The following is a 13554-nucleotide window of genomic DNA, read 5'->3' as shown; positions in this document are numbered from 1 at the left end:
AAGAGGGAAATGTAGCCTTGAATAGGCATGCAAGAAAACTGAATAAAGAGAAATTGTATGGGAAACAAATAAATTTTTAGTTTAAAAGATTCCCAAGAAGGATAAATAAACATCAACCCATATCTAGGCACAGTATAGTAAAATTTCTGAATATCAAAGATATGTTGAAAATTGGAAAAAAAAACTTTTTAGGAAGAAAAAACATTTCTTATAAATGGATAAGAATCAAATTCAAGTAAAACTTCTTGTCAGCAACAGTAAATATATGAAAATAATTGTCTAATATCTGTAAAATATTAAAGGCAAATGTTTAAAATTATCTTGAAACTACAATTTTATTTCCAAGTAAACAAAATATTTTAAGATATAGAAGAAGCACAAAGTATTACAACCTACGAAATCCTCTGAGAAAAAGAAGATGTATTTCTGAAAGAAATAAAATGAATCTGAGCGAGCTTCTACTTCTGATAATGGCAGACAAAGCAAGTGAAACCATTAGACCTGCTGAGAATAACTAGAAAAGATGAGAAAATCAATAGGGCCAATATTTGGGATAGTACTGAAACCTACAGAGGTTTGAAATAGCTCTTCTTCAGGAAGGATCCGTGGATTGCAGAAGAGATGCTTGAGAAGATAAACAGCTTCATGAGGCCAGAAAGAAACAAAGAAATGGGGCTAAACAAGCAGGTGGGTGAGATGGTTGATACTGGTGAAAAGTGATGCTGGTGAAATAAGCAGGTTCTGGGTTGAACCCAAAGCCTATAATTAACTGTAAAGGTGAAGCCTAGCTTCAAATCACTCAATATACGATTGATAGTGTGACTGATCATCTTTGGATAGAAAATACATCATCCTATGCTTCAGAGTATTTTCATAATTTTTCATATACAGTGTCTAGCACTCAATCAAAGGTCACCAGGCATATAAAGAAACAGAATAACATAGCTAAAAACCTAAAGAAATAATGGACAACAAAAACAGACAAAAAGAAGATTGAGAAAACCTAGTCTTCAGACATAGAATTTAAAACAAATGTGATCAATATGTTCAAAAAAGTAAAAGAGATGAGATTAAAAATTTCAATAAAGATTGTAAACAATAAAAGGAACCCACCGAAAACGTGAAAACTAAAAAAATACAATAAAAGAAATAAGTAAGCCAGTGGACGGATTAAATACCAGAAAAACCACAGGTGAAGAGAACATTAATGAACTGGAAGATGAGTTCAGAGAATAACCAAAATGAACCAAGGAATGATAGAAGGACAAAAAATACGAAGGAAGGGAAAGTAACATCAAAGACACAATGAGAAAGCTACCATGCAAGAGTACTGTAGTTCTAGAAAGAAAAATGAGAGGGAAAGGTAAAGTACTATTTTATTTGAAGAGATAAGGGCTGAGACATTTCCAAATATGATGAACAATGTTGGGCCATAAATTCAAGAAGTGCTATGAATCCCAAACATAGAAAATCATACCTTCACACACCAGGAAAATACAGCTGAAAACGAAAGGCAATGAGAACATCTTTAAAAGAAGCCAGGAAAAAAAGTTAATTTTAAAAGAGAAATAATTAGATTGAGAGATCACGCTTCAGATAAAATCAATGGAAAAAGAAGCCACAGAAATTGTGTCCTCCAGTCAGGCATGGTGGCTTGTACCTAAACTCGCAGCTGCTAAGGAGACTGAGGTAGAAGGATTGGGTGAGGCCTGGAGTTCAGGATCAGTCTGGGTAACACAGTCAGACATCCATCTCTAAAAATTGATAAAACAAACAAACAAAAAAAAAACTAGGCTGGGTTTGGTACCACATGCCTCTAATCCCAGCACCAAGGAGGCTGAGGTGAAAGGATGGCTTGAAGCCATGAGATTGAGACCAACCTGGGAAACACAGCAAGACCTTTCTCTAAGAAAAGAAAAAAAAGAGAAAGAAAAAAGAAATTATATTTTCAAGATGCTGAAAGAAAATACTTGTCAACCTAAGAATTCTATATCCAGCAAATATATCCTTTCAGAATAAAAGTAATATATAAATGTTTTCAGATAAATAAAAAGAATTAACCATCAACAGACCTGCATAAAAGGATTACTAAAAGGTGTTCTTCAATCAGAAAGAAAATAATCCTGATAGAAGATTGGAGATATAGGAAAGAATGAGAAAAACAAAACGAATAAATGTTTAGGTAACCTGAAATAAGTGGTTCTCAACTGAGGGACAGATTACATTTGGTAATGTCTAGAAACATTTTTGGTTGTCACAAGTGGGGGGAAGGTGCTAGTGGCATCTAGTCTGCAGAGGCCAGGGGTGCTGTTAAATATCCTCTAACCTACAGGCCAGCTCCCTATAAAAAAAGAATAATCTGGTTTAGAATGTTAATAGTGCTGAGATTAACAAAAATCTGATCCAAATGAACTCTGATAAAATAATAATAATCTTTTGGGGATTTAAAATATATTTAGGGCTTGGTGCTCATAGCACAGTGGTTATGGCGGCGGTGGCCGCAAACACCCAGGCGGGGTTCAAACAACAATGACAACTACAACAAAAAAACAGCCAGGTGTTGTGGCGGGTGTCTGTAGTCCCAGCTACCTGGGAGGCTGAGGCAACAGAATTACATAAGCCTTAGAGTTTTAGAGGTTGCTGTGAGCTGTGACCCCATAGCACTCTACTGAGGGCAACATAGTGAGAATCTGTCTCAAAATCAATCAATCAATCAATAAAAGTTAAAAAAATATATATATATGTATATATATTTAGACTAGCCTGAGCAAAAGTGAAACTCCATCTGTACTGAAAATAGAAAAATCTAGCCAGGCATGGTGGCACAAGCCTATAGTTCCAGTTACTTAGGAGGCTGAGGCAAGAGGGTTGCTTGAACCCAGAAATTTGAGGCTGCTGTGAGCTACAGTGATGTCACAGCCCTCTATCCAGGGCTACAGAGTGAGTTCTCTCTGTCTCAAAAAAAGAGGATCACTTGAAGTCAGGAGTTTGAGGTTGCTGTGAACTATACAGTACAGCACCATACCCAGGATGAAGGATGACAGAATTAGACTCTATCTTAAAAAAAAAAAGTATAATTACTAAGGAGATAATAAAAACTAAACAATTAATCAAAAAGAATGAAAACATAAAAAGAAACACAGAACGGGTAGGAAAAATAGCAAATACAAAGATTTAAACTCAAACATATCAAGTATTACATTAAATATGAATAGACTAAATGTATCAATTAAAGGAAAAAGATTGTTAAGAGTGCCTTTAAAAAACCACGATATGCTACCAAGTATATAAAAATATTAAAATATAGAAAGGTTGATAGTAAAGTGATGCAAAAAATATATTAAGCAGACATTAACCCCCCAAAGTAACTACAATAGGAGGGCACCTATGGCTCAGTGGGTAGGGTACCTGCCCCTTATACCAAGGGTGGCAAGTTCGAATCCAGCCCTGGCCAAACTGCAACAATAAAAAAAAATATCTGGGTGTTGTGGCAGGTGCCTGTAGTCCCTGCTACTTGGGAGGCTGAGGCAAGAGAATTGCTTAAGCCTAGGAGTAGGAAGTTGCTGTGAGCTGTGACACCACAGCACTCTACATCAAGGGCGATAAAGTAAGACTGTCTCTAAAAAAAAAAAGTAACTACCATATTTGCCATGTATAATGCATTTTTTTTGCCTACTTTTTTTTAGGGAAAAATAAGGATGCACATTATACACAGGTAGTATTAATTCCATATCTACATAAATGCTTTTAATTCCTTTTTTATTTTTATTTTTTGCAGTTTTTGGCCAGGTCTGGGTTTGAACCCGCCACCTCTGGTATATGGGGCTGGTGCCCTACTCCTTCAGCCACAGGTGCCACCCAATGCTTTTAATTTTTTATGTTTATGTGTTAAAAGTATAACTCAAAGCTTGGAGCCTGTACCTCAAGTGGCTAAGGCGCCAGCCACACACACAAGAGCTGGCAGGTTCGAATCCAGCCTGGGCCTGCCAAACAACAATGACAACTAAAATAAAAAAAATAGCTGAGTGTTGTGGCATGCACAGTAGTAGTCCCAGCTACTTGGGAGGCAGCAGCAGGAGAATCGCTTGAGCCCAGGAGTTAGAGGTTGCTGTGAGCTGTAATGCCACAGCACTCTAACCCAGGGTGACAGCTTGAGGCCCTGTCTCAAAAAAAAAAGGAAAAAGTATAACTCTAGCAAGCAATAATAATATCCATATGAAAAATACCACCCTGGAAAATGGTAATTGGTTTTGTTGAATTTATGATGAACTTACAACAAAAGGCCACATTACACAAAGTGCTAAAGCAATTGCAGTGGACTTAAAAACCCAACTTGCTGTGATACCTGGTGAACTAACTAGCTAACTGCAACTTCCTGATATGTTATTAACAAGCCCTTTAAGAACCTCATGAAGAAAGAGTGGATATCGTGCATGTATTCAGATGGTAATGATTTAACACCTACAAGGCAGAATCAAGAAAGCATCTATCGGGCGGCGCCTGTGGCTCAGTCAGTAAGGCGCTGGCCCCATATACCGAGGGTGGTGGGTTCAAACCCGGCCCCAGCCAAACTGCAACCAAAAAATAGCCGGGCGTTGTGGCGGGCGCCTGTAGTCCCAGCTACTTGGGAGGCTGAGGCAAGAGAATCGCTTAAGCCCAGGAGTTGGAGGTTGCTGTGAGCTGTGTGAGGCCACGGCACTCTACCGAGGGCCATAAAGTGACTCTGTCTCTACAAAAAAAAAAAAAAAAAAAATAAGAAAGCATCTAACACCCAGGTTTTTGATTAGATCCTAAGATTATATATAGAACACTGTCAAGAAGGAACTGGTTATAAAATTGTTTAAATAATATGGCATCAGCAATGCTATGGATGGAACAGACAATGATGAAATTTACTGGGATGAGAAAAGTGACTCCAGAAGAAACTGGGGATACAGAAATGGAAGAAGATGATACTTCTGATACTGACAGTGTTGAAGAGCTCTTGGCCTTCTACCATGCATACCTTTCCTAAATTTGTTAACTGGCACATAAAACTTCTTGTACCACGTATCTCTTCTTGTGTTTTGTTACATAAAATTATTTGTTACATAAAATTTCTTGAGCATAGTATGTTAAAAAGTAAAGGCTAAAATTCCTTTATGATACAAAAAACAAGAACGTAAATACAAACAAATAAAATTTTGAATTAAAAAATCAAAATGAAAGATTTTTTTTTCCTGAAAGTTTAGGCCAAAAACATGGGCACACATTATACATGAGAGCACAGTATACACAGCAAAATACACTATATTAATATTTGACAAAGTAGATCACATGACAAAGGCACTACTAGAGATACTGAAAGTATCTACCTAATGATAAAAGGACCAGAAAGATATGACAATTCTAAATTTGTATATACTTATAATTATCAGGACAAATCATTAGGATAATTAGAAGAGATAGAGTGATAGTGTTAAAATCTTTCAAATGCTTATTGATACTCTCTTTGCTATTTTTAAATAGACTTTATTTATTTATTTATTTAGAGATGGAGTCTCACTTTGTTGCTCTGAGTAGAGTGCCCTGGCATCATAGCTCACAGCAATGTCAAACTCTTAGGCTCAAACAATTCCCTTGCCCAGCTTCCTGCCACAACACCCCACAAAACCATTCAGGCAGTAAAAGATTAGCGGTGCCAGGACTTGGGATGGGGAGGGATGAATAGGTGGAACATAGAGGATTTTTAGTGCAGTGAAACTATTCTGATATACTACAGTTGGCCCTTTGTATCCTGGGTTCTGTATTTACAAATTTAATCAATGAGTTCAAAATGTAGTTAGGCCTACTGTGGTGGCATCTGTACTGAAGGTATGCAGACTTTTCTTTCTTGTCATTATTCTCTAAGCAATACAGTATAACAAGTATTTACATAAGCTTTACATTGTATTTGGTATAAGTGATCTTGAGATGATTTAAAGTATAGGAGCACATAAGTAGCTTATATGCAAATACCATGCCATTATATATATGGGAATCGAACTTCCTCAGATTTTGGTATCCTTGAGGAGGGGTTTTGGAACCAATCCCCTGTAGACACCAAGGGACTATTGTATTATTAAGATGGATGCATGTTGGCCAGGTATAATGGCTCACGCTTGTAATCCTAGCACTCTGGGAGGCCAAGGCAGGTGGATTGCTTGAGCTCAGGAATTTGAGATCATCTTGAGCAAGAGCAAGACCTCATCTCTGCTAAAAACAGAAAAAGTATCTGGCATCATAGTGGGTCTGTAGTCTCAACTACTCAGGAGGCTGAGGCAGGAGGATCACTTGAGCCCAAGAGTTTGAGGTTGCTATGAGCTATGATGACATGATGGCACTCTACCCAGGACAACAAAGTGAGACTCTCTCTCTCAAAAAACAAAACAAACAAAAACCCCAGATGGGTACATGTCATTAAACATTTGTCAAATCTCATAGCATGTACAATGGACTTTGGGTGATAATGATTTGTCAGTATAGGTTCATCAGAAGTGTGAGATGTTGATAGGCAGGAAAAGGTATATGCGAGTTCTATACTTTCCACTCAGCTTGCTGTTAACCTGAAACTCTAAAAATTGGCTCGGTGCCTGTGGCTGAAGCGGCTAAGGCGCCAGCCACATACACCTGAGCTGGTGGGTTCGAATCCAGCCTGGGCCTGCCAAACAGCAATGAAGGCTACAACCAAAAAATAGTCGGGTGTTGTGGCGGGCGCCTATAGTCCCAGCTACTTGGGAAGCAGAGACAGGAGAATTGCTTGAGCCCAGGAGCTGGAGGTTGCTGTGAGCTGTGAGCTGTGATGCCATAGCACTCTACCTAAGGTGACAGCTTGAGGCTCTGTCTCAAAAACAAAAAAGAAACTCTAAAAATTAAGTCTATTGGCCAGGTGTGGTGGTTCACGCCTGTAATCCCAGCATTCTGGGAAGCTGAGGGAGAAAGATTGCTTGAGTTCAGGAGTTCGAGACCAGCCTGAGCAAGAATAAGACCTTATCTCTACAAGAAATAGAAAAAATTAGTGGATATAGTGGTGTGTGCCTGTGGTCTCCGCTATTCAGAGGCAGAGGCAGGAGAATTGTTTGAGCATAAGACTTTGAAGTTGCTGTGAGCTGTGACAATGCTACTATTAGTCTAGCTGAGATGACAGGGGCAGACTCCCACCAGCCCCCCCCAAAAAAGCACAGTAAAATAAGTTTGGTTTGGATTTTTAAAAATACCATCCATGTTTCTGTTTAGCATGGTTAATCTTTCCTCTACCTCTTTAACAACATAACTTTCTTTTTTTTTTTTTTTTTTTTTGTAGAGACAGAGTCTCACTGTACCGCCCTTGGGTAGAGTGCCGAGGCGTCACACGGCTCACAGCAACCTCTAACTCTTGGGCTTAAGCGATTCTCTTGCCTCAGCCTCCCAAGCAGCTGGGACTACAGGCGCCCGCCACAACGCCCGACTATTAACAACATAACTTTCAATGACTTAATAATTATATCAGCAATGTCATTTCTGAATTGGTTTTCATAGATTGATTTGATCATCATTATGGATCAAATTTTTCCCACATTGTATACAGTGGATTCCACATTTGGTGCTCTGGGACAAGGTTAAATTATTGCAAACTGTCTGATTCTTTCCGAAACGATTGCTTCTAAGATTTGTTAAGTGGGATCAGAGCAGATTTTAGCCTAGGGCTAATTATTTTCCTCTACTGAGGTAAGGCCTTTTTGAGTACTCTACCTGTGAATGATGCCCTGTGAATTAGAAGGTTTTCCAGTTTGACTAGTGGAACACAAACTCTTCCTGGTCTTTTTTAAGCTCCAGAGATTTTTTTTTTTTTTTTGAGACAGAATCTTACTTTGTCGTCCTTGGTAGAGTGCTATGGCATCATAGCTCACAGCAACTTCCAACTCTTGGGCCCAAGTGATCCTGTTGCTTCAGCCTCCCAAGTAGCTGGGACTACAAGACGCCTGCTAGGATGCCCAGGTATTTTTTTGAGACGGGGTCTCCCGCTAGCTCAGGCAATCTACCCACCTCAGCCTCCCAGAGTGCTAGGATTACAGGCATGAACTACTGAGGCTGGCATTAAGCTCCAGAGATTTTTTTCCTTTGTCCTGTATGGTAGTGCTTTCCCTAGTCTTGAGTAGTTTATTAACACACATGTGCTATTCAGTACTCAGCTGAAGACTTGAGATCCCTGAAAGGCTTTCTCTGGGCTAACTTTCACCCCTCCATACTCTGCTCTAGGAACAGCAGTCTCTTTAAGGTCCTCAGCTCTTTCTCTTTAAGGTTCCCAGCTCTTTCTTTTCAATTCTAGGAAACTGTTGGACTCTGCCTGGGTTCCCTTTCTGTGCTATAAACCTGGAAATTCCCTCCAGGCAGTAAGCAGGTCAATCATAGGGGTCTTAGGAATTTTGATTCACCCTCTTCTTGGGGATCACTGTCCTGATATGCTCAATGTTTAATGTTTGGAAAATGTTTCATATATTTTGTCCTATTTTTAAGTTATTTCATGTAGGAAGTATATCTGGTCCCTGTTACTCCATCTTGGCTAGCAGTTATATTTGGTAAGTTCTGTCACAATGCTAGAACATTGGTTAACAAGTTCTCTAGGAAGTGGTAGAGAACACTTCACAGCCTCTGTAAGAACTGACTTTATGGAGTTGTTCAACTGGCAGGAATGATGTCTGGCGATACAAGGATGATAACCTCCATAGAACAATGCTCATATTCTTGACCTTCAGATGATTTACCATATGGCAGAATATCAAAAATAGGTCAGGTAGTGACATTTGTATCTAGGCCAAGGACCCAGGATAGGAACCCTGTGTTTGCTACAATCATTATAAATTTCTACTGAGAGAATACGATAATATTTGGCCAGACTTAAAACTGATAGCCTGCATTTCCTAAACAAGTAGGTGGTAGACACTGTGGCTTTAGGAAGGTGCCAGTAGTCCCAGCTCATAGTTTTCCATTAGAATGCACTTGGAATTTCTCACAGCTTGTCTTAGGTTATGAAGCAGACCTCTACAATAATGGATCTGGACATCAACAGATTACAGCTTTGTGTCTCTTAACCATGGGGATATACAATTTGAGAAATGCACTGTTAGGTAATGTTGTCATTTGAACATTACAGAGGGTAGTCACACAAACCTAGATGATATAGCCTACTACACACCTAGGCTATATGATATATAGCCTGTTGGTTCTTGGCTACAAAGTTGTATAGCATGTTACTATACTGAATACTATAGGCAATTAAAACATAATGATAAGTATTCGTGTATTTAAATATATCTAAATACAGAAAAGGTATGGTAAGAATGCTGTATAAAAAATAAAAATTGGTACATCTATATAGGTTACTTTCCATGAATGGAGCATGGAGAACTGGAAGTTGCTCTGGATAAGTCAGTCCTAAGTGAATGTGAAGGCCTAGGACATTGCTGTACATTCTATATACACTTAGGCTACATTAAATTTATAAAAATTTCTCTTTTCTTCTGTAATAAATTAACCTTAGCTTAACTGTAAATTTTTTACGTAACAAATTCTTTTTTCTTTTTTGTTTTTGAGACGGAGTTTCATTTTGTTGCCCTTGGTAGAGTGCCATGGCGTCATAGTTCACAGCAACCTCAAACTCTTGGGCTCAAGAGATTCTCTTGTCTTAGCCTCCCAAGTAGCTGAAACTACAGGAGTCTGCCACAATGCCCCACTATTTTTAGAGACAGGGTCTCACTCTTGCTCAGGCTGGTCTCGAACCTGTGAACTCAGGCAATCCACCGGCCTCGGCCTGCCAGAGTGCTGGGATTACAGGCATGAGCCATCACACCCGGCCAACAAACTTTTATTTTTTTTAACTTTTTGACTCTTTTATAATAACACTTTGCTTAAAACACAAATACATTGTTCAGTTGTACAACATTTTTTTCTTCCTATCTTAATTCTGTAAGATTTTTTTCTATTTTTTTTTTTTTTTTTTGAGATAGAGTCTCACTTTATCACCCTGGTTAGAGTGCTGTGGTATCACAGCTTATGGCAACCTCCAACTCCTGGGCTTAAGCAATTCTCTTGCCTCAGCCTCGTGAGTAGCTGGGACTAGAGGCACCTGCCACAACGCTTGGCTATTTTTGTTGCTATTTGGCCGGGGCTGGGTTCGAACCCACCACCCTCAGTATATGGGGCTGGTGCCCTATCCACTGAGCCACAGGCTCTGCCCCCCATTTTTTTTTTTTTAACTTTTCAAACTTTTTTGTTAAAAACAAAGATACAAACACAGACATCAGCCTAAGCCAGGATCATCAATATGCAGTCTTCCATCTCTACATCTTGTCCCAATGGAAGGTTTTCAGGGGCAATAACATATGGAGGTTTCATCTCCTATGATAACAATTCCTGCTTCCGGGAAGGACTGGGAAGATGGGTTGTGGATGACATTAGTCACAGTATGCCTTGGCAGAAAGGTGGAGAAAAGCCTCCTAAATAATTGTTGAAAACCTATAGAACAGTGGGGCCCAGAGAGGGGTTATCTAATTATTGCCTGGGAGCAAAGTTCAACCCACTGCCTTATTTATTTATGTTTTTGAGACAGAGTCTCACTCTGTTCCTCGGGATAGATGGCCATGGTATCAGTCTAGCTCATAGCAACCTCAAACTTTTGAGTTCAAGCAGTCCTCCTACCTCAGCTTCCCAAGTAGCTGGGACTACTGGCACCAACCAATGTCCACCTATTTTTTTTCTATTTTTAGTAGAGTTAGAGTCTCACTCTTCCTCAGGCTGATCTCAAACTCCTGAAATCAAGTGATCTACCCACCTGAGTGTCCCAGAGTGCTAGGATTACAGGTGTGAACCACCATGCCTAGACACTGCCTTTTTTTGTAATGAGTTTTACTGGAATATAGTCATATTCATTTGTTTATGTATTGTCTATGGCCACTTTTGTTCTGCAATGGTTGAACTGAATAATTATGACAGAATGCATAACCTATAAAGTCTCACATATTTACTATTTGGCCCATTATATAAAAAGTTTGGGCAGAAACAGTGGCTCATACCTATAAACCCAGAACTTTGGGAAGCTGAGATGGGAGGATAATTCAAGGCCAGGAGTTCAAGATGAGCATGGGCAACACAGGAAGACTTGGAATCTACTAAAAAGAAAAAGTGAGGCTTGGGGGGTCTCATGACTATTGTCCTAGATACTGAGGAGGCTGAGGTGGGAGGATTGCTTGAGCCCAGGAGTCCAAGGCTGCAGTAAGCTATGATAGTGTTATTGCATTCTAGCCTGGGCAACAGAGCAAGACCCTTTTTATAGAGTAAAAAGAAAAAGTTTGTTCATGCCTGCTCTGGTGATAAAGATGAAATACGAAAAGTTCTTTGATTCTGATAGAAGAATTCCAAATTCTGGCTCAGTGTCTGTGGTTCAAGCGGCTAAGGCACCAGCCACATTCGCCTGAGCTGGCAGGTTCGAATCCAGCCCGGGCCCGCCAAACAACAATGCTGGCTGCATTGTGGTTGGTGCCTATAGTCCCAGCTACTTGGGAGGTGGAGGAAGGAGAATCTCTTGAGCCCAGGAGTTGGAGGTTGCTGTGAGCTGTGATGCCATAGGTTTCTACCCAGGGCGACAGATTGAGGCTCTGTCTCAAAAAAAAAAAAGAATTCCAAATTCTGATTTGGCAGTAATACACATAGCGTATAAGTATTATTTACTCTAAAACTCGCCTACTGATGGATACAAAATATTATAAGCCAATATTCAGAAGTAAAAATTTATTCACCACCACTAACTTTGAAATAATTGTTTCATTCTAGAAATTGGTTCATGAAAAGTCAAACATGAAGTTTGCAGCTTTCTTCTGTTTTGTTTTACTTATCATTTTTCAAACTGACTTTGGGCAAAATGAAGAAGCTCCTAGGAAGCAGAGGAGGAAGATGTATCACAGAAGATTCAGGAAAAGTTCAACCTCACCCAAGCATAGATCAAACAGACAGCTTGGAATTCCCCAAACAACAATTGTGACACCAGTAGCAAGATTTCCAATAGTTAACTCTGATTATGGTGTGGAGGAAAACTTTGAATCCTTTTCAAATTTTCTTGGAGTAGAATCAAGCTACAATGTGTTACCAGGTAAGAGAACAGTGAGAGGAGGGAGGGAGAAAGATAATAATTAAAGATAATTATTGAAAGAAAAATCTAATCCAGGTGTGGTGGCTCACACCTGTAATCCTAGTGCTCTGGGAAGCCGAGGTGGGTGGACTGCCTGAGCTCAGAGGTTCGAGACCATCCTGAGCTAGAGTGAGCCAGAGTGAGACCCCATCTCTATCAAAAAAAGCTGGGCCTTGTGGCTAGCACCTGTAGTCCCAGCTCCTTGGGAGAGAATCGCTAAAGGAAGAAAAGAAAAAAAAAGAGAAAATTCAAAAAAAAAAAAAAAAAAACTTCAAACTAAGATGACTGAAAGCCAGTTGAAAACAAAACTCAAAAAAAAAGAAAAAGAAAAATCTAAGTTATTACCTTTTGTTTTAATCTACAAAGATAAAGTTTAAATACTTTATTTATTTATTTATTATTATTATTATTATTTTGAGACAGAGTTTCACTTTGTTGCCCTTGGTAGAGTGCTGTGGAGTGACAGCAACCTCTAACTCTTAGGCTTAAGTGATTCTCTTGCCTCAGCCTCCTGAGTAGCTGGGACTATAGGTGCCCGCCACAATGCCTGGCTATTTTTTGTTGCAGTTGCCATTGCTGTTTTAGCTGGCTGAGGCAGAGTTTGAACCCGCCACCCCTGGTATATGGGGCCGGTGCCCTACCCACTGAGCCATAGGCGCCGCCCTAAAGTTTAAATACTTTAAAAATAATTTAAGGACATACTTATAATACAAAATTATCAGCAAAAAGAAAAATTACTTATCTCATCACTCTATACTGTTTTTTTTTTGTTTGTTTGTTTTGAGACAGCGCCTCTCTCTGTCACCCTAGCCATACTTCAATGGCATCCTCATAGGCTACTGCGACCTGTAACTCCTGAGCTCAAGTACTCCTTTTATGTCAGCCTCCCTAGTTGCTGGCACCATAGGTGATCACCATCACATCTAGCTAATTTTTCTAATTTTGTAGAGATGGGGATTGAACTCCTAACCTCAAATGATCCTCCCATCTTATCTTCCCAGACTGCTGGGATTATAGGTGTGAGCCATTGTGCCTAGCCACTACCTGTATTTATAAAATCATCATTATAATTTTGGTATATTTCTTTCCAGGATATTTACTAAATAAATATATTAGTTATAATATGGATAATATGCACATAAATTTGTAAACTATCTTTTCATTTATAAGAATAGATCACCTAAAATATAGAAATAGTTCTTCCCACACACCCCCAGGAAAAATAGAATATAGAAATAAATTATTGAGATGGATCTATGAACACATACATGGCTATTAAATATTTTCAACCAAAATTTTTCCAACACGAATATAGTTAAAGACATTGAATTTATTTTATGCAGACTTTTTAAATTTTGCCAAGGATTTCAACC

The 13554-nt window shown here is 39.1% G+C and overlaps 2 protein-coding genes across 3 annotated transcripts in view; one reads left to right on the top strand and one right to left on the bottom strand.

The window, feature by feature from the left end:
• Nucleotides 1-13554, bottom strand: part of CENPP (centromere protein P) — a 274112-nt gene that overhangs the window by 60933 nt on the left and 199625 nt on the right. The gene's annotated exons all lie outside the window — the stretch shown is intronic.
• The window catches only part of ECM2 (extracellular matrix protein 2), a 43424-nt gene that overhangs the window by 1952 nt on the left and 27918 nt on the right, over nt 1-13554 (top strand). For both annotated transcript variants that reach the window (XM_053577676.1, XM_053577685.1), the window contains exon 2: nt 11827-12142. In XM_053577676.1, coding sequence (XP_053433651.1) covers nt 11827-12142 — 316 coding nt within the window. The remainder of the gene's footprint in view (nt 1-11826; nt 12143-13554) is intronic.

Source organism: Nycticebus coucang, chromosome 2, assembly GCF_027406575.1.
Source record: "Nycticebus coucang isolate mNycCou1 chromosome 2, mNycCou1.pri, whole genome shotgun sequence".
NCBI classification, from domain to species: Eukaryota; Metazoa; Chordata; class Mammalia; order Primates; family Lorisidae; genus Nycticebus; species Nycticebus coucang.
This window is presented reverse-complemented; position numbering and strand designations above follow the sequence as displayed.